Genomic DNA, 22214 nt, shown 5'->3' with positions numbered 1-22214 from the left:
AGGTTGGCCCAGGATCGGACATTGTTTCATTCTGCTGTACATGCGGTCGCTATGAGTCGGTTCCGACTCGATGGCAACTGACAACAACAACAACAACACTTCAACCCCAATAACTCAAATGCATCAATTCTTCTGTGGTCTTCCTTATTCATTGTCCATATTTCACATGCACGTGAGGTTATTGGGAATACCCTGGCTTGAGTTTGGCACATCTTAGTTCTCAAACAGACATCTTTGCCCCTGAACCATTTAAGAAGTCATGTGCAGTAGATTTGCCTAATGCAATACATCATTTGATTTCTTGATTGCTGCTTCCAAGAGTGTTGATGGTTGATCCAAGCAAATTAAGTCTTTGACAACTTCAATCTTTTCTCCATTTTATATGAATGCTGTTTACTGGTCCAGTGGTGAAGATTTTTGTCTTCTTTACACTGAGGTGCAACCCATATCAAAGGCAAGTATTTTATGTCTCCTTCAATTTTAGCAAGCAAAGTTGCATCATCTGCATATTGCAGGTTGTTAGTAGTCTTCCTTCAACCCTGATGCCACATTCTTCCTCATATAAAACAGTTTCTTAGATTATTTGCTCAGCATATAGATTGAATTGCTGTTGTTGTTATTGTTTAGTGCTGTTGGGTCAGTTCCAACTCATAGTGACCCTGTATAGGGTTTTGCAGGAACAGCTGGTGAGCTTGAACTACTGACCTTGCAGTTCAAACCAACTTTGTAGTCCCGTGCATTGAATAAGTATAGTGATAGAATACAACCCTGGTGCGCTCCTTTCCTGATTTTTTTCCCCCATTCCTGATTTTAAGCCATTCAGTGTTCTCTAATTCTGTTGGAGCAACTGCCTCCTGGTCTACATATAGGTTCCTCATGAACACAATTAAGTGTTCCAGAATACTCATTCTCCACAATGTTGTCCATAGCTTTTCATGATCCACACAATTGAACGCCTTTGTGTATTCAATAAAGCACAGGTAAACATTTTTCTGGTATTCTCTGCTTTCAGCCAAGATCCATCTGATGTTAGCAATGATATCCCTCATTGCACGTCGTCATCTGGATCCAGCTTGAATCTCTGGCAGTTCCCTGTCAATATATTGTTGCAGATGTTTTTCAATTATCATTAGCAAAATTTTAGTTGCAAGAGATATTAATAATGTTTTCCAATGATATCCACATTCCATTGGGTCACCTCTCTTTGGAATGGGCACAACAATGGATCTCTTCCAATCAGTTGGCCAAGTATTTGTCTTCCAAATTTCTTGGCATAGATGAGTGAGTGCCTCCAGTGCTGCATCCGTTTGTTGAAAGATTATAATTTGTATTTCATCAATTCCTAGAGCCTTGTTCTTTGTCATTGCCTTCAGTGCACTTTGGACTTCTTCCTTCAGTATCAATGACTTTTGATCATATGCTAAAATGGTTGAACATTGACTGTTTCTTTCTGGTACAGTGATTCTGTGTATTCTTTCCATCTTCTTTTGATGCTTTATGCATCATTCAATAATTTGCCCAGAGAATCCTTCAATATGCAAGTCAAGGCTTGAATTTTTCCTTCAGCTTGAGAAATGATGAGCATGTTCTTCCCTTTTGGTTTTCTAACTCCAGGTCTTTGCAAATTTCATTATAGCATTTGACAGTCTTCTCGAGCTACCCTTTGAAAATTTGTATTCATCTCTTTTACTTCCTCATTTATTCCATTTGCTTTAGCATTTCTATGCTGGAAAGCAAGTTTCAGAGTCTCTTTTGACAACCATTTTGGTCTTTTCCTTATTTCTTGTCTTCTTAATGACCTTTTGCTTTCTTCCTATAAGATGTTCTCAATGTTTGGTGTTTGGTCATTAGTGTCTAATTCATCAAATCTGTTCATGAGATGATCCCTAAATTCAGATGGGATATTTTCAAGGTCAAATTTTGGCTTTCATAGACTTGTTTCAATTGTCTTCAGCTTCAGCCTGAACTTGCATATGAGCAATTAATAGTCTGTTCCACAGTCTGTCCCTGGTCTTATTTTGGTTGATGATATGGAGCTTTTCCACTGTCTCTTTCCACAGATATCATCAATTTGATATCTGTGTATTCCGTCTGGTTAGGTTCATGTGTATGGTCATCTTCATTTGCAATGGAGTCACTGGTTTTGCAAAATTCCATCGTGAAATCTCCAGCATCATTTCTACCAACAAGGCCATATTTTCCAACTACTGATCCTTCTTCTTTGTTTCCAACCTTTGCATTCAATCTCCAGTAATGACCAATACATCTTGATTGCATGTTTGATCGATTTCTGACTGAAAAAGTTAATAGAATTCTTCAATTTCATCATCACTGGCTTTAATGATTGGTGCATAAATTTGAGAAATTAGTCAATCACAAAAGGATAAATAATATATGAGGCCACTATTGTAAAAAGTTAAGAAAAGACTTTCTTGATAAGTGAAACATTCTATGATAGTAACCTGTGGATGGGAGGTGGGGCAGGAAATTATTCACAGTCTAGAATTATTCACATGTTAACATAGGTGGTAGTGCAGATAATATACAACAAGAGTGAGGTTGGCAGAGGAAAGAAGGTAGCAGGAGACACAAGGAGGAGTGCAAAAGTTAAAGAAAACAGAGGTAAATACTGTTGTGTGATGCAGTAGAATAAGCACTAAACTACAAGGCCAGTTTTTAGCACAAAATCAGTGGTTCAAATCTACCAGTCACTGATTGGCAACACCACACAGGGTCGCTATGAGTTGGAAACGACTCAATGTCAGTTAACAGCAACTATCAACTAATAGTACATGGAGTGGGTTGCAATCATTGTAATGAATTAAGTATATGATTTGCTAAATGTAAATCTTACCTGCTCTGTAAACCTTCACTCAATTCACAACAAAAGGTTTTTTTTTTTTAAAGTTATTGAATAATGGTGGTGGTGGTGTGCTGTTGAGTTGTTTTCAATTCATACCAACCTGTTTAGAGTTTCCAAGGCTGGAAATATTTACAGGAGCAGAAAACCTCATCTTTTTCAAACAGAGCTCCCGATAGATTCAAACTGCTGACCTTGTAGTTAGTACCTAACTCATAATCCACTACACCAACAGGGGTCCTTATTAAACAATAAGTTGGAAAATCAAAGAATATTATTGTTTGTGATTTAAGCATGTTTAAACAATGTCCAAATCACATAACATCTTATTTCACAGAATGTATCATAGACAGGTGGAGGGTCAGAGAAAAAGAAGAAGACCCCCAATGAGATGGATTAGTAAATGGCAGCATCGATGGACTCAAGCGTGGCAATAATAGTGAGGTTGGACCAGTGTTTTGTTCTGCTGTGCATAAGGTTGCTATGAGGTGGTGCCAACTAGATGGTACCTAACAACAACAACAACAATCATAGACTTAATGTCTATGCGATGCATGTTGTTGTTGTTGTTAAGTGCCGTTGAGTCGGTTCCGACCCATAGCGACCCTGTACAGGGTTTCCGAGGGTGTAAATCTTTACGGGAGTAGAAAGCCTCATCTTTCTCCCGCGGAATGGCTGGTAGTTTCGAACCGCTGACCTTAAGGTTTGCAGCCCGATTTGTAACCACTACACTACCAGAGCTCCTAAATATGTATATACTTACACATATATCAGAGTCATGGTGTGGCGCTGTGGGTTAATCCACTAGACTGCAAAGTCAATTTGAACCGCAAGGTTGGCAGTTCAAGCTCACCAGTTGCTCCTCAGAAACCCTATACAGGGTCCCTATGGGTCAGAAATGACGTGACAGCACTTAACAAACAAACCCCCCCCCAAAAAAAATTATTTATTTATTTATTTATTTGTTTGTTTTGAACCACAAGGTCAGTGGTTCAAATTCACCAGCTGCTCCTTGGAAACCCTATACAGGGTTGCTATGAGTTGGAATCAACTGGATGTCACTTAACAACAACAGCACTTAACAACAACAATAATATATGATATATCTATATGTGTGTGTGTGTGTATATATATATCTATCATATGGTCCTGGTGTGGCACTGTGGGTTAATGCACCAGACCGCAAAGCCATTTGAACTGCAAACTCAGTGGTCCAAGCTCATCAGCTGCTCCTAGGAAATCCTATACAGGGTCGCTATGGATTGGAACTGACTTGATGGCACTTAACAACAACAACATATATCATGTATTATATATCATATATTATTGCTATGTTGTTGTTGTTGTTATGTGCTGTGGAGTTGGTTCCGACTCATAGCGACCCTGTACAGGGTTTCCGAGGGTGTAAATCTTTACGGGAGTAGAAAGCCTCATCTTTCTCCCGCGGAATGGCTGGTAGTTTTGAACTGCTGACCTTGTGGTTCGTAGTCTGATTCGTAACCACTACGCTACCAGAGCTCCTTATTATTGCTATATATATATATGATAATATATCATATATTATTGTTGTTAAGTGTCATCAAGTCAGTTCCAACTCATAGAGACCCTGTATAGGGTTTCTGAGGAGTGGCTGGTGAGCTTGAACAGCCAACCTTGCCGTCTATTGCTTTAATCTATAGCACCACACCAGGACTCCATGTATATATAATTATTGTTGTTGTTAATTGCCACCAAGTCAGTTCCAACCCACAGTGACCCTGTATAGAGTTTCTGATGAGTGGCTGCTGGTGAGCTTTAACTCCTGACCTTGCAGCTCAAACCAACTTTGCATTAACCCACAGCATCACACCAGGAATATATATATATATTTGTTTATCCACTTATCTGTTGATGTATGTTTATATTGTTTTCACCTTTTGTGGAATAGGGCTGCAATAAATATCGGAACATTAAGTGCTTGTTGGAGCTCCTGTTTTCAAGTCTTCTGTGGTTTACAACTAAGACTAGCATTGCTGACTCATATGGTAATTTTATGTCTAACTTTTTGAGGAACTGTTAAACTTGTGCACAGCAGCTGTACCATTTGACAATCTCACCAGCAGATGAGGATGTGTTTGTAAGTATTATCACTAATACTCATTCCACATTTTCTAAATGCAAGATACTGTGTTAAACTGTCTACACAAATTAGATCAACATGCTTTACAATTAGCATGCATTCTCACATAGGGTCATTATGAGTTTGAATGGGAATTGACTGAATGGGTGGCACACAAATATATATATACATATATATATATATATACATTTTTTTTTACTGTTTTATTGTGGATTATGTGATAGTTTATATGGGAGAACATTAGCTTTATATCCGTCCTATCGTATATCGTTTCATTGCCATGATTACACAAGGACAATATTATGTGGGGTAGTTGGAAGTATCAAATGTGTTTATAAACATTGTTTATTTTATTACTTGCCCTCTAAGGTACTTCATTTTAATAGAATTGGAGGATTTCTCCTAGCATATCCATATCCCATCTCCCCCACCCCCAACAAATTTAAGGACAACTTCTTTGGCCTGGCCCCATGTCCAAGCATAGTTTTTTTTTGCCTATGAATTCTGAGGCTCAGACAGGGAATCTTGCAGCAAATTCTAATCAGGGTCAAGATTCTTCAAGGCTGATGAGTTCATGTTCTACAATGACTACTGGGTCAGCCAGAGTTCTGTTTTTTGCTAAAATTACTCAGATAGAGGTACATTTTAGCATAATTAAGCACATTTGTGTTCACAGAAGTGTGTTGTTACATAATGATCAATATGCATAAACTCATCCCTATCATTTTTCTATGAAGAAAAATTTTCTTTTCTATGAAGAAAAACTCCAGAGTTTTAATAGGAAATAGGTAAAATATTAATGGAATTTGGGCAAATAGCTTAATTACTTCATTGGAACTCTTATCTAATCAAAAGCAAATATTTTCAAAAGCTGATAAAATGTGAAGCAAGCTGCTTTCATTATGGGCAAGCAATTTAGCATGTCTGGTCCAGTTTTCCTTTTTACACTTTGGAGAGAACTTAAAAAATAGCACCCAGCAAGGCCAACCCATCATTTCAGGACTGCTGATAAATCTGCAGTTTATTTCTTAAGAAAACAGTGTATCATCCCTCTTTTCCCCAGAATGCCAGATGGACAGGGAGGCAGGCAGTCTGGAAACCTAGCCAACATCGACACATCCAACTTTTGTTTCCTCTGATGAAAGTGACTGCAGAGTTGGGCAAAGGCAGGCAAATCATTAAGACATACTGATTTAATAACAAAGATTGGTATAGCCCAGATCGTTTTCCCCCTAGATTCTTCTGATAAAAAGTGTTTGCTTAAAGGATTTTTAAAACATGTTTCTTCAGTAAGTCTTTAAATGGAACTGTGAATAGCAGCAGTTGGCAGAGATCTGATGTGGGAAGAGAAAGCCCATAATAGTAAGTAACAGATGCTAGCCCTACTGGGAAGAGCTTACGTCTATTTATGCCTGTACTGCTTTCCAATTTTTGCTCAATTCCTTTAAGTTCTGTCTTACTAGGGTTGGTGCCACCACCCCTCCCATGATCCTCCTCCCATAGCAGACCATACAGAATCCTTGAGTGTGTATTATTCATTTCAATCATAGAATATGTGATAGTTGCAAATTGCCTATTTCTTTTATGAATACTTGTTTTGTAAACGTGTCCTACATTGAATTACATTAGTTATAATCACATTAGTAACTGAGCAGAATTCTTTTTATATTTTTCTTCCTTTACTTTAATTACTATTTCATTCTCAGTTACTGATATAAGTTCACAAATTCTCATTACCGCAATATTGTAGTTAAAATGCCACAAACATGACAAAATCAGCAATCATTAAAACACTGGCAACAACAGAAACAACAACGCATGCTTGTCCCATGTACAAAACCATGTGATTCAAAGCATCGTTATGATTGTGCAATAATGACAGCTCTGGCCAGAATACATTAGAAGGTTCAAAATGTAAATTAACAGAATTTTAGCCTTGGTGGTATATTGATACATGTAAGCTCAGCTAACAAAAAATGATTTTGTTGTTATAATTACAGGTATTTGGTTATTAAGAAATAATAAATTTCTGCTGAAATACTACACAAAAATTTTATAGACAATCATTTGGTGTTACCCCATTAAGTGTCACCCAGTATGGTCTGAGTACCGCCCCACCCACCCACCCACCTTCCTAATGATGCCACTGCTCTGTCACTGTCGTGACAGAAGAATGACTCATACTTAAATATAGTCATCAAGTGTCACACTTGATATTAATACCTTTGTAACATTACTGTTAAGCCCAATTCCCTGTAGCAGGGTTTTTTAGGGGAAGAACTGTCTGCCACCATCCTCTGGGGACCACAAAGGGCAGCGCCTGCAGAAGGCCTGTTCATTGTGCACCCAGGGGCTGGCTGATCCTGTATGCTGTTCAGAGAAGCAGCTGTCAGAGACAGCAGTGGGGGAGGGGACTGGACAGGGAGGGGCAAACCTTCAGCTGCTGCCCTGATGGCTTATCTCAAGTGTGCCTTTTTGCAAGTTTAAAAATCTTCCTAAAAAGAGAGAAATGAGAACAGGGTTTCAAGCTGTACAATTCTTCACCAACTTGCCCTGCTCCGGATCCAGTGCCCAGGGCCTGCACAAGAGGAAAACAAAAACCATCCGTTCCAAGTTTCTGAAGCCCTGGTGTCTACCCTCCCCAGCAGCAACGATTGCCTTGCCCTCAGTAAAGAGAATAAGTTTGTTTCAGCAAATTTATTGTAAATTCAAAGCTTCCACAGCAGCATCCTCTAAAACACGAATCATTAAGAGGATCCGTTTTGAAAACGTAGTGCAAAGTCCGCTGTATTCGTCACAGATCCTGTAACTGTACCGAGTCCACAGTCGCCTGGCCTTTTACCCTAGTTCCTGTGGGCGCCGGTTGCTGACTCACTCCAGCTCAGCCAGTCCTTCTTCCTGCTGTCAACTTCCCAGCCTCGGCCTCCTGGGGAGCAACTGCTCCGGACACTTGCAAAGTTTCTCAGCTTTAGCGAGTCCCTCGCCGCCGCTGGGCCGACCATCTAAACACGGTCCGCTCCAGCTCGCCTCTCTCCGAGCGCCGCCGCCTGCCTGCCAGTCCAACGACTCATTCCGGCTCCCTCGGAGGGCTGAATGCCCAGACCTAGCCACGCGCTAGGCGCCTGGTGCGTCACACCACGTTGATCAGACAAAGGTCTCCGCGCCCCGGCCGTCACTCGGGGAGGGGGATACTGGGCACCCAGTCGTTGACACTGCGGCTCTCCTCACAGAACAGGCTGAGCTTCTCCAAGGCAGGATCTTTCCACGCGTCCTCATTGGGGTTCTGCAAAGAGAAGCCACCGGCATTGTCAGCGTGACTGCCTGCCGAGCGGGGCGGGGCGAGGCGGACGGAGCAGGGGCAACGGCCGCAGTGGGCACTCACCGAGATGAGGATGCAGTGGAGATCTCCCGGCGTGCCCGCCTCATCGCCGGCGCCCACGATAGCCGCCAGCCGCTGCACGTCGCCTACGCGCACAATGTCGATGTCGTTCTCGCAGCAGAACGCCTGGATGAGCGTAAAGTGGATCTGCAGCGCGATGTCACCTTCGTCCTCCTCGTCGGCGGCCAGCACACAGAAGGTCACGTTGTCAGGGTCCCTGTGCGGGCGGAGAGGGCGAAGTCAGGGACCGCATGACAGGGATCTCCCCGCCGCCCCCACCGGCCTGGGCAGCGTCTATACTCACACGTTCAGGACTTTGGCTGACTCGTAGACGCCAACCGTGAGACAGCCCTGGCGCTGCGCGGACAGCAACAGCTCGTGCAGCGCTTTCCCAGCGCTCTGCATCCTGCGGGTGAAAGGACACTGTGAGCCAGGCGCAGAGATCCGGTGACGGGAGCCCCATCCCGTGACCGGATTCGGACCATCCCAGGTTGCCAGCAGCCACCGGGCAGATGCGCCCAGCGCAGCGCGCTAACTACCTTAAATACGGCAGAGTAAAGCCGGCTAGCCAAAGCCATTTCAATTTCAGGCTCGGTTCCCAAAACGCCCGGCTTCCGGCGCGGACTCACCTAGTCGTGCTTTCCGGGACTGTCTCTTGGCCGCGGACTTCTTCTAGAGTCATAGTTCGATCGGAGAACAGCAAGTTATCCACCAAAGAAAAAGAAGACCAGAGTAAGCAGGGAATGGCAGAGCTGTCAGCCACACAGCTCGGCGCGCGTACTGCCAATGACTGGCCTTGGCACCGCTGTGCTCTCTTATATAGGCTGGGAGGCAGCAGCACCGCCAGCTGGCGAGAGGATACGCGCGGATTGGCCCGTGCCGGCATTCTGATGCAAATGAGGCGGCGAGCGAGCCAGGCTCGTGCCAGAAGGCCACGTGGGGAGGGGTGCGGGGGGGATTACAATGCTTCAAATCTGCCCCTTTTGTCAGGGTGTTACCAGGCAGACTGCAGCCTGCAGATTTCGTCTCTTTTTTTTTTTTAAGTCCTTAAAAGGAAATAGAAGGCTTTTAAAAAACAACAACAACAACTTTTTGGCTAATGATTCTGCAATTTGTGAAATGCACCTTTGGATAATTAAAAGTATTTTTGTATTTGTTTTTATTACTGCCTTTCTTTCTTTCTTTTGGTTTGCACTTGATGATACCTTAAAACTGGAAATTAAAGTAAAGACATGCAACGCTGCATTTTTGCTTGCAGAAGGCGGTTAGCAGAGGCCTTTCCAGCTCACTCTAGCTGCTCTCGGAGTTAGAAGTCGATCCCGTCAACGTATATTTAATCCCTTGACTAGGATTGCGGCTGGAAGGTCCTGGCAAACTTCTGCTCAGGCGACCCGGCCCCACGGGGCGCCAAGGCGAGCGAGCAGATTGCGGACGGCACACGTGGCTCGTTTGCATTTCTATGGAGGGCGCACAATAGTGAAGGTCTGGCGTGTGGCGGCTTGGAGTTGGGACAATCGATGCTTTCTCTTCATAGCAACACTGTCCACCTGCTGCCGGGTGGGGCTGGGCAGGGTTTCGCCGGTTCGTGGGGGTAGCCAGACTACTCCGGCGCAGAGTCTGGGGCCTGTTCCTACTTCGACTTCGTGTGGGGGTTTCCAGAGTGCGCGCCTGTGGTAGCGTCAGCCCACGCCCCCGCTCTCCACCAACCCCATCCCACCTCCCACTCTTCTCCCTCTCCCCCGGTTGATCAACCTCGCTGCACCAGGTCGAGACGCTTGCAATGATAACCGAGCTCCAGTTCTTGCTATCAACTGCGAGAGTTGAAAAGGATCTGATAGGATAGAAGGTTGTCCCGGGACTGCTTTGCCGTCTACACAGCCCAAGCTACTGGCTGACCCCGACCCTGCGGACCTGGAGCAGCCAGGGCTGCAGCGCACCGCGGGAGCGGAGAGATTCGGATTTGCAACTCTGAAATCCGTTTTCTCCTGACGCCATCTAGAGGCGCACAAAGATCCTGAACACCCTAGACCTTCCATCGCCCTTCTGAGACATTCTTTATTCTTTCCTCTGCCTCTGTCCCTGGTTACCCGGCAGCCACAGCAGGATCTAGCTAGCAGATTCAAAGCATCAAAGCTGCATATTAATGAAAATTAGAATAGAGGACAGAGAAACCCACCCAGGTCGGGTTGGATTGAAAGAGAGAAAGGAGATTAGAAAGGAGACTTCCACTCATACACGGTGTCTTGGTGTGGCGCTGTAGGATCAGCCCTGGACTGTTAACCATAAGTTGGCGGTTCAAACCCACCAGCCTTCTTGGTAACCCTATACAAGGTCGCCATGAGTCAGAACTGACTCAACGGCATACAACAAGCAAAAACTCATAAACCAATGGAATCACAGCCCTTATTTCTGCTTTATTTCCAAGGTTTTATAATTATTCAACTATATATGCATGCATCCCAGAGCAGAGGCCATGGTGGCACAGCTATTAAAGCGTTCAGCTGCTAACCAAATGTACAAGGGTTGGAACCCACCCTTGAGAAAAAAGCATCAATTTCCAGAAAGATTTATAGCTTTGGAAAACCCTGTGGAACGGTTCTACTCTGTCCTATAAGTCGGAATTGAATTAGTGGCAGTTAGTTTGGTTTGAATTTTTTTTTTTTTTTTTTTTTTTTTTTTTTTTTTTTTTTGGTGTATCCCAGTGCTGTTGAGGCTTGCACTACACAGTACACCTCACTTAATATAGTGTATTTAAAAAGATTTTTTTTTCCAGGAAAGGAATAACGAAACGAAAAGCAATCTTGAAACAGTTAAACAGAAATTGCTGATATTTGACCTCTTCTAAACTACAAACTCATATGCATGCGAAAGCTGGACAGTGAATAAGGAAGATGGTAGAAGAATTGATGCTTTTGAGTTATGATATTGGAGAAGAATATTGAAAGTGCCATGGGCTGCTAAAAGAACAAACAGATCTGTGTTGGAAGAAGTGCAGCCAGAGTGCTCCTTGGAGGCCAGGATGGCCAAACTTCGTCTCTCATATTTTGGACATATTGTCAGGATGAACCAGTTGCTGAAGACGGATATCGTGTTTAGTAAGGTAGAGAGTCAGAGAAAAAGAGGAAGACCCCCAACTAGATGGATTGGCAAAGTGGCAGCACTGATGGGCTCAAGCATGGCAACAATTGTGAGGTTGGCCCAGGATCGAGCAGTGTTTCCTTCTGTTGTGCATAGGGTCGCTATGAGTCAGTATCGAGTCAATGGCACCTAACAACAACAACCTACAAACTTGGAGTCCTGGTGTGTTGCTACTGGTTAACGCGTTGGACTGCAAAGTTAATTTGAACCACAAAGTCAGCATTCAAGCTCACCAACTGCTCCTGGGAAATCCTATACAAGATCACTGTGAGTCAGCCCCGACTCAATGGCACTTAACAACAACCTATAATCTTGCACATCCATAGGGTCTAATCACTAAACTCATCACTTTTGGTATCAGCATCTATCTGTGTTAAATCGACACATGCGCTGCAGCACCCTTCATTGGCTCTCTTCTCTCAAGAAAGGCCAGGAGGACTCTGGGATAACAAAAACAGTCTAATGATGTCTATTTTTTGTTTGTTTTGTTGTTCTTGTTGTTTTAAGTGATGATGACTATCTTTTGTAAAATTCAGACTTTCTCTGATGAGAGGTGGATATACAGTGTATTTCTGAACTTTGTGAAGGGAAGTTTTTATTCTCCTGAACTCAGAGGCAGGAAGGTAGGTGTACACATTATTTGTGAAGTGCAGAGTCTTGGGCCCCCTGGTGGCTGGCCTTACAAAGGCATAAAGCAAAAGCACTCAGTGCTCAACTTGATTTTTTTTTTTTTTTCTTTGTGATTTGGTTAAACTTTTACAAAGCAAATTGGTTGGCCATTCAATAATCCATACACATTTTTGCTACTGTGACTTGAGTTCTGCATTGAGTATGGGTGTGCATATATCTGTTTGTGTCATGGCTCTTATTTCTCTAGGATATATACCTAGCAATGGGATTGCTAGATCCAAAAAGCAATACATCCTGAACAGGTAGGATTGATACCAGGTATACAAGGATGGTTTGAGATTAGAAAAACAATCAACATAATCCATCACTTTAATAAAATAAAGAAAAAGAACCACCTAATCATATCAATCAATGGAGAAACACAACAGAAGGAAAATTCCTCAACATAATTAAGAGCATCTACAAAAAGCCAACAGTCAACATTATTCTCAACAGAGAGACTAAAGCCATTCCCCTTGCAAAAAGGAACCAGAAAACAATGGTTATCACCACTGCTCTACATTGTTGCATTGGAGGTCCTAGACAGAGCAGTACCGCAAGAAAAGGATATAAAAGGCATCCAAATTGTCAAAGAAGTAGAACTATCTCTACTTGCAGATTACATGGTCCTATAAGGAGCTCTGGTAGCGTAGTGGTTACGAATCGGACTGTGAATCTTAAGGTCAGCGGTTCGAAACTACCAGCCGCTCCGCGGGAGAAAGGTGAGGCTTTCTACTCCCATAAAGATTTACACCACTGAAACCCTGTACAGGGTCGCTATGGGTCGGAACCGACTCGAAGGCACTTAACAACAACAACACAATGCATAGAAAGGAGTCCTGGTGTGGCGCTGTGGGTTAATGCGCCAGACTGCAAAGCCATTTGAACTGCAAGGTCGGTGATTCAAGCTCACCAGCTGCTCCTTGGAAACCCTATACAGCATCTCTATGGGTCAGAACTGACTCGACAGCATGTAACAACGTACATAGAAAATTCCAGACACTCAACAAGAAAACTACTGGAAGGAATAGAAGAATTCAATAAAATGTCAAGGTACAATATCAACATAATAAATCAGTCAGATTTCTCTACACTGAGCTCTGAAAAAGAAATCAGGGAAACAGTACCATTTACAATAACTCCCAAAAGATCAATGTTGGTTGTTGTTAAGTGTCATCGAGTCAGTTCTGACCCATAGCGACCCTGTATAGGGTTTCTGAGGAGATGCTGGTGAGCTTGAACCACCAACCTTGAGGTTCAAACCAAACTTGCAATACAGCACATCAACCTGCAGGGCCTTACTAGGACTCCAAAGATTAATACTTAGAAATAAATCTAAGTCTAAATCTAACCAGAGAAACAAAAAGACCTATACAAAGAAAACCACAAACATTGCTGTATGAAACCAAAAAAAGACCTATACAAATGGAAGAGTATATACCATGCTCATGAATAGAAAAACTTCACATTGTGAAAATGCCAATACTACCCAAAACAACACAGATATAATGAATCTGAATCCCAATTCAGATTCCATCATAATTCTTTGAAGAGATGGAAAACTTAATCACCAACTTTATATGAAAAGGAAAGAGATGCTGGATAAACAATGCAGTGCTGAAGAACAGAGTAGGAAATCTCACACTCCCAATCTCAACACCTACTACACAGCCAGGGTTATCAAACAGTTTGATATTGGTGCACTAACAGACACATGGATTAATGAAACAGAATTGAGAACCCAGAAGTAAATCCATCCACTTATGGGCAGCTGATCTTTAACAAGGGCTTGAAACCCATTAAAAGGGAAGAGATGGTATTTAACAAAGGGTGCTGGCAAAACTGAATATCCATTTGCAGAGAAATGAAACATGATTCATATCTTTCACCACATGCAAAAACTAACTCAAAATGGATCCAAAACCTAAATGTAAAACTTGAAACTATAAAGATTATTCAAAAACTTAATAAATAGGGGAAATCTTAGGAGCCATAGTATGCTATCACACATATCTAAAAATGTGAGACCATAGAAGACAAACTAGATGACTGGGACCTCTTAAAAATTAAACATTTTTGTTTATCAAAAGAGAATCCATAGATCAGGGGAAATTTTTTGGCAATCAGACAAAGGACTAATTTCTAAAATTTATAGAAAACTTCAAAACAACAATAGCAACCAAAAAAATCCAATTTAACCATGAGCAGAGGACATGCATAGACACTTCACCGAAGAAGACATTCAGGTAGGTAACAAACACATGAGCAATGCTCATGATTGTTAGCCTTGATCAACCATCTCACCACTGCCATTTAGCCCATTCTGACTCACATCGACTCAGTAGAACTTTCCATAGGATCGATCCCAAGACGGTAAATGGGCTCACTCAAACATAACAACTGTGAGGATGAAACAGGACCGGCCAGTATTTCGATCTGTTGTGTATAGTCACTATGAGTTGGAAACAACTCAATGTCACCTAACAACAACAACAAATCTTTAAAGGAGCAGACAGCCTTATCTTTCTCCAGTAGAGCATCAGTGGGCTTGAACCACTGACCTTGAGATTAGTAGCCTAATGCTTAACCCATTGTGCCTCCAGGGCTCCTTCATTATCCTTTGTTGTTGTCGTTAAGTGCCATAGAGTGGTTCAGACTCACAGCCACCCTGTGTAGAGTTTCCGAGGAATAACTGATGAGTTTGAACTTCCCATTCAACCTACCTTACAGTGCTTACCCTACCTTGCCACACAGGACTCCAGGTATAGAACTAGAATTAGGAATGTTAAGTACGTTCCTACCCCTCAGGCGACAATCCAAGAGTCATGTAATCCTTTTTGAACAGAAGCCTCATGTCCTTGACCAATAAGCTGTTAACAGCTTATTGAGAAGACTACCCTTGGGATTGTGGATACTTGCACTCCAAGACATGGGTGGCTGAAGGGCTCTTCAGCTCCTAAATGAACCTAGAACACAGAGACTCAGTGAGGGGGCAGGACACAAGAAAACTAGGAGATGGCTGAATTTTCCCCAGCCAGGGAGAAATGCAAATCTAAATAATGATGGGATATCATCTCATCCTAGCAATCGTAAAGAGTCAATTTGGTTCCAACTCATATCGACCCTGTCTAGGGTTCCTGAAGAGCGGCTGGTGCGTTTGAACTGCCAGTCTTGCAGTTAGCAGTCTTGTGTTTATCCTACAGCACCACACCAGGACTCCCTGCAATTACAGCCAAGTTCAGTAAAGAAAAAAGAGAAAAAAAAAACACAGAACACAAATACAGATATAGGTGTGAAGAGATAGGAAGCCTCATATACTGGCTGGTGGTACTGTGAAATGGTATAATCTCTGTGGAAAACAGTATAGTGCTTCCTTTAAAAATTTGAAATAAAAATACCATATGATTCAGCAATCAATATTCTTTATTTTAAGAAGCACATGCTTGCTCATGTAACAGCTCTGTAATCACCAGCTGAGTTACAGCTTTGGTGTGCCACGCAGCATTCTACTTTTTTTTTTTTTTGCTTTCATTTTCTGTCTTGCTTTCTGGTGGCATGCTTTAATGTAATGAAACATATTTTATAGAGATTTAAACTTAGGTACTGTATGACTCTTTTAAAAATGCTCCTTAGGATACTTTTGGAAGTAAAACTTTATTTGACATTTTTTAACTCTCCTCCACAATACATGATAACACTCGAAATCTGCCCCCTCACCTCACCTGAAATAGGATGAAGAAGCCAAGGCAGAGGGGAGCCACTCCCACCTCCCCTAGGAAGGCCAGACAGTCCCTGTCTGGAGTCAGCCTGCTAGTGGGAGACATGATTGATCCTCCCCTGGGGCCAGTCTACTTTTCTCACAGTTTTAAGATATTCAGTTTCAAGAAAACTACCTTTCTGCCGTGTGGGTTTATAGGTCTGACAGAATGACCCCAAAGTCCTCATCTCAATTAGGAATGAAATATGTTATCTGGAGGTATGTTCACCCTCTATCAGAACTATTACCACCCACAGTTCACACAAATTCAAAAATGTGTGGGGTTGGAACAGCTCCTATTTTCCATTTGCTAGTCAAGTCCTAAGGTGAGAGTGGACAAGGCCCACACAGCTCTTCTTCTGCCGCAGCTGAGGATAATAAATGTCCCACCCACCGGACTATGCTGCTGGGGTTCTCTACGCTCATTCAGGATGCTCAGGCCTCAGGATATCCCTACTGGGACCGTGCCCTTAAGTCCCCCTGAGCCTTAATAATAAAGGTGATGGTGACTTTACTGGCAGGACACCTCCAAAAATGCTCTTTTTTAAAAAAATTAATCTCTGGAAATGTTTAGAGTTTGTTTTTATTCCCCAGTTGTGTGAAATACATTTCTCAGTAACATTCCTAACCTGATTAAAGTGCTTGTGAGAAATGTAGCTGTTCACTAAGTACAATGGAGCCTCTGGGGGTGCAAATAGGTAAAGCGCTCAGCTGCTAACCAAAGGGTTGGAGGTTCAAATCCACTCCGAGGTGCCTCAGGAGAAAGGTCTGGCAATCTGCTTCCAAAAATCCAGCTATTGAAAACTCTGAGGAGCCAGTTCTACCCTGATACACATGGAGTCAACGTAAGTTGGAATCAACTCGATGACAATTTGTCTTTTTGAAGAAAGAAATGTTTTATGAGCTACTTCCTGTTACAATGTCTCGAACGAATTGGCTTGTACTTCTTAGTACAAACGTTATCACTGAAGAGTACATTTATTGCCCTTATGCCATTTGAGCAATGTACCCACATCCACATCCTATTGTAGCCACCTGCAGAAGAACCACGTAGGCTGTGCATAGTCCCAGTCTTACTGCAAGTAGGCTTCCATTGGCCCAAGCAGCGTCCCAGGAAAAGTCAAATCCATTGCCACATATCAAAATTGACAGCTTTCACATAAAAATAAGGACTTCCCATTTCTCTTGGCAAATAGGAAGACTTTGCCCTTTTGTGGCTGCAATTCCACTGAGTGTCAGCAGAAAGAGGCACTGGACCCTCAGACTGCTCGACAGCTCACCAGAGGCCACAGCTCTCAGTTCATGGACTGACAGCCCCCACCCCACTACTCTGCTCATTTACATAAGAAACACTGAGTCAAATCTGACATGTTAAAGAGTTGTTGTTGTTAAGTACCGTAGAGTCGGTTCCAACTCACAGTGACCCTGTACAGGGTTTCTCAGGCTGTAAATCTTTACGGGAGCAGAAAGCCTCATCTTTCTCCTGCGGAACAGCTGGTAGTTTCGAACTGCCAACCTTGAGGTTAGCAGCCCAATTCATAACCACTACACTACCAGAGCTCCTTTGTTAAAGAGTAGAACTGCCCCATTTCTACAGAGTATCAAGGCTTTCTCTTCAGGTGCTTTTTAGTGGGTTCAAACCTCCAACCTTTCGGTAAGATACCCTGTAGGTGTTTACATTTGCAACCTCAAAAGAGAAACTGAAGTTTGATATACCAAATACAGGACACAGATTCTTAAAGAAGTGAAATAGATGAGGAAACATGTATGTCTCAGATTTTGTGGGACTGTCTCTCCTACAACTACCTGGGTTCTTAGAGGTATTGGACAGGATCCTTACCAGGTGTTCCCAGCCACTGCTCTCATGACTTTTATCCCTCACTCCCCAACCCCACTAGTTTCTTATATTGAGTCTCTTCTCAAGGCAGGACAAGGCCTACTTGGGTTTTTCAAGGTTGTTGATTTTTCTTCCCAAAGCTCATAAACGACAAGGTAAGCAGCAAGGAGTCAGTGGCAATACTGCATTCACTCAAAGGGAAATCCAGACCTTTCTGCAAGACACACATCTCCGTATTATTAAGCCCAGGAGCAGCATTTCCAATGCTTGTGCCCGTGGAATAGGACACAGTCACATTATCCCCTCCCCCCACCACCATCACACTCTCATAGCAGCAGCCTCCATGTCTGCCCTGGTTACAATCTGGGTGGGTGGAGAAAAGTTCAGGTGAAAGCTGAGACTGGAAACAGGAAACTCAAGGAATCCCCACAGAGCAAACCCAGACATCTGTGGGTAGTCCCTGGGAGGAGTGAGCTTTCCAGAAGAAGGAGCTACTTACTCTTGGGTGATCAGGAACAGAGCATTAACTCAGGGAAATCCTGAAATGAGAGGGAAATGGCAGGCTTTTTATGCATTTGGTACTTTCTCTATCAATAGTAAGAAATGATTGTCACATGCTCACAGTCATAGACAAGATGGCAGATGACATACTGAAAGTGCTGTTGATCCCAGCCATACCAACTCTGAAGCCGTGCAAGCCTCAATGTCTCCAGCATCGAAAAGAAGATGTTACCTTTGGCCTTCATGAACCTCATAGGAGTTTTCTGACATCATGTGGCCGTAATTTTGTACACAGATGGGGTTTTGTGTAGTGCGCTGTGTTCTAAAAAGACTTTCAAATTCCAGTGTTACTTATTTGTTTGTGTAGGGGAGAGTAAGTGCATACATTGTTCACGTAGCCCCAAACATGCCCCAAACGACACATTAGCTCTATTGGCACATACATCTCCCTACCTGTCCCATGTTGGCATTTGAATTTGGAGTAAACTTTCTTTCCTTAAGAGCATAAAGTTAGCTGAGATATTGTGGTCAACTTTCAGAAAATGTCAGCATAATATACTTCATGATCTTCAGAGCCCAGAGTAATAGAATCATAGAATTTCCCATCAGAAAGCCTTCCTTTAGATTCTGGAAGGCAATTTAAAATAAGCATATTATCACCCCAAAAAAGTAGTGTGATAATGAAGGTTGAAATTAGCAGAGCAGGGCTGTAACAATGAGGTGGGGGCAGCATGTTAACTCCTCTGACTTCACAAGAGATAAGGAGACTCTGACTCAACATCAGTCCAAGGCTGATTCCTATGAGGCAGAGGGCAGACATGCCTTCAAACTTCTTTATCAATTCGGACACCAATTGTCTCTCCCATGGCATGCTCTGTTTTTCTCTGGACTCAATAATTCATTTTAATGGCCACACAAAACTCACAGACAATATTCACAATTATGGGGGTTATTGTTGTTGTTAAGTGCCATTGAGTTGATTCCGACCCATAGCGACCCAGTATAGGGTTTCCAAGGAGCAGCTGGAGAGCTTGAACCACTGACCTTGAAGTTCAAAGGACTTTGCAGTCTGACGCATTAGGAAAGTTAAAATCAGGATAAATGCTTAGGCTACAGTTCTTTAGTCAGGCACGTCTGTCTCTGGTCCTATCTCAGTCCCTTGGCCTCACCCTTCTCAGGCAATGTTACGAAGCTAATCTAACATTGCCAATAAATGTCCAAAAGGGCATTCCACTCTACCCTTATCCTCAGCCTGGTGGAGGGGGCCGTTATGTGCTGTGGAGTCAGTTCTGACTCATAGCGACCCTACATAGAGTTTCTGAGGTTGTAAATCTTTACAGGAGCAGAAAGCGTCATCTTTCCCCCACAGAGCGGCTGGTGGATTGAAACCTCTGACTTTCATGTTAGCAGCCCAACCTGTAAATCCCTACAACACGAGGGCTCCTTCAGCCTCAGCCTAAAGGTGCTCAATTCTAGCTCTATGGGTCAGCAAATCACCAAGTAGATCACCTATATCCCTCAATTACATGCCTGGAGGTACCTCACCCTGCAAGACCTGCCTGAAGGCACTCAGCTTTACTTGTTCTCTTCATACTGCTGTCTCTGCCACTTCTCTGTAGTCTCTTGCCTTATCTGGTATCACAACTCTGTTTCCTGGATAAAGAAGGTTCAATGCATAGGGTTCTCCACTCCTGAATTTTCTCTTCTAATGGTGGTGAGATCCCCACTCCTGTTTCTGAGATGGTCCATTTTAATCCCTGTGGTATGGTAAAACTGACTAACCCCCGTGTTAGAGTTCTATATGCCCTATTTGCATGGTCCCACCAAGTAATGTGGTGAGAATTACAAAGTCTATGGCAGAAAGAGCTATATCAAATAAGACACTGCACTGCAAGGGCGCAAAGATAGTTCTGCTGTTTACTACCTTTGATGGTGAGCATAAAGTTAGCACCTGTTTTAAAGTTTAGTGTTGAAAAGCCCATGCTTATTAGTCCATTAAATCCACCATTATTAAATGCTCCTACAGAAATAGATGCACCTAGAACTCTGCATCACAAGGAGATGTTTATTTCATCATTTCTTCTAGTAGTGAAAAACGGAAAAACAGAATTAAGGTACTGGTGTTTGTAAATTATAGTGTATTCATTAATCAAACATTATGTAACAACAACCTAAAAATATTTTAGAGAGTATTTCATGACATGAAATACTCTTAAATAGCTTAAAGTGAAAAAAAAGATACAAAAGTGTTTGCTTCTAATTGTGCACAATCACTTAATATACATGAATGTGTGTTACGTGTTAAGTGCCGCTGAGTCAGTTCTGACTCACAGCGACCCTGTACAGGGTTTCCAATGAGCAGCTGGTGGGTTTTAATTGCCAACCTTGTGGTTAGCAATCCAGCACTCATCCTACAGCACCACACCAGGACTCCATTTATATACATACACATAACTGTATGGATACAGGTTATTTCTAAATACAGCATTATTTCTAAAAAATAGAAACAATAGTTACATCTGGAAGTAGTGAGATTTTAGATGATTTAGATTTTTTTTTAATCTTTTACTGTAATTCTTTTACTACTTTACAATTAATCATTAATCTTCATATAGTGCAAATTTAAAACTTCCCATGGAGTCCTGGTATGGCACTGTGGGATAAAGCACTGGACTGCAAGGTTGCCTGAACCACAAGATTGGTAGTTCAAACTCACTAGCTACTTTGAAAACCCTATATAGGGTCACTATGAGTCAGAACCGACTCGACAGCACTTAACAACAACAACAAACAACAACTCCAGCATCCGAAGCTGCCCATCATCTTCCTAATTACTGTTTCTGGCCATTATGCCTGGTGATTTTGACCATATGGTAATAGATCAAAGGTCTGTCATACTTCGTGGAGCTTTTCTTCTAAGGAGGGAGAGAAACCAGAGTGTGACCTTTGGTTTCTGCACTGCTCATCTTACATTTGACACGGATCTCTTCCTGGTAGCTTAGGAAAATGGTTATAATTGCACCCAGAGGTTAATTATAGGCCAGCTGGGATAGAATCACAGGGAAGGTTTTCGAGATGTAAAAGAGAGGCTGATAGCACAAAATCCAAGACAGAAAACTCAGGAAGCATGACTCTCCATCAAAATAGAGTTCACCAAGATATGGGGGAAATATGCTGCACACATTTAGCCTTTCACACCTTGTTGGTGAAAATCTCTGTTTTCCAGAAATCAATTATAGCAACAAATTTTTTAATTGCTTCCATAGTCTACATAATACATCAGGCATTATAAAATACTTGAATACTGTTATAGTTGTTGTTGGGTGTCATCAAGTCAGTTCCAACTCATAACAACAACAGAATGGACCACCCAGTCCTGAACCAGTTAGTCTCACAATTGCTGTTGTACTTGAGCCAATTGTGGCTGCCACAATGCTAATCTATTTCATTGGGAGTCTTCTTCTTTGTCGGTGACTCTTCACTTTACCTAGTATAATGTCTTTCTCCAGGGACTGGTCCCTCATGATAATATGTCCAAAGTATGAGAGTTGAAGTCTCACCATCCTAGCTTCTAAAGAGCATTCTGATTGTACTTCTTCCAACACAGATTTGTTTGTTCTTCTGGCAGTCCACAGTTGTGGTACTTTGAATTTACTTGATATGGTTTTCTAATTCCCAGCAAATGACTGGGTGGGACCATGCCAATAAGCTGTACTGGACTCTAAGGCTGGGATTGGTTAGTTTTGCCATCCTGCTAGATATTAAAGGAGTCATCTCAGAAGCAGGAATAGACAATCCCAGCACCAAAAAAGAAGAGTGTGAGTGGAGAATGAGATCCCTACCTAGAAAAGTGGTGACAGCAGAGGCAATGGCAAAGGTAGTAGCATGGAGAGACAGAGAAAATGCAGACTCTAGGCCCATGGACTGAGTAAAACTGAGTGCCTATGGGCAGGA

At 42.5% G+C, this 22214-nt stretch overlaps 1 protein-coding gene across 1 annotated transcript; it reads right to left on the bottom strand.

Moving 5' to 3' along the window:
* Window positions 1-8090: 8090 nt before the first annotated feature.
* LOC102842803 (growth arrest and DNA damage-inducible protein GADD45 gamma-like) lies at window positions 8091-9040 on the bottom strand. The gene is made up of 4 exons (XM_006872585.1): window positions 8988-9040; window positions 8663-8764; window positions 8362-8575; window positions 8091-8262 (listed from the first exon to the last, which is right to left on the bottom strand). The coding sequence occupies exons 1-4, from the start codon at window positions 9038-9040 to the stop codon at window positions 8152-8154; spliced, it is 480 nt and encodes a 159-aa protein (XP_006872647.1). The 3' UTR covers window positions 8091-8151.
* Window positions 9041-22214: the final 13174 nt, after the last annotated feature.

The sequence above is a fragment of the Chrysochloris asiatica genome, unplaced genomic scaffold, assembly GCF_000296735.1.
Source record: "Chrysochloris asiatica unplaced genomic scaffold, ChrAsi1.0 scaffold00205, whole genome shotgun sequence".
Lineage (NCBI taxonomy): Eukaryota > Metazoa > Chordata > Mammalia > Afrosoricida > Chrysochloridae > Chrysochloris > Chrysochloris asiatica.
This window is presented reverse-complemented; position numbering and strand designations above follow the sequence as displayed.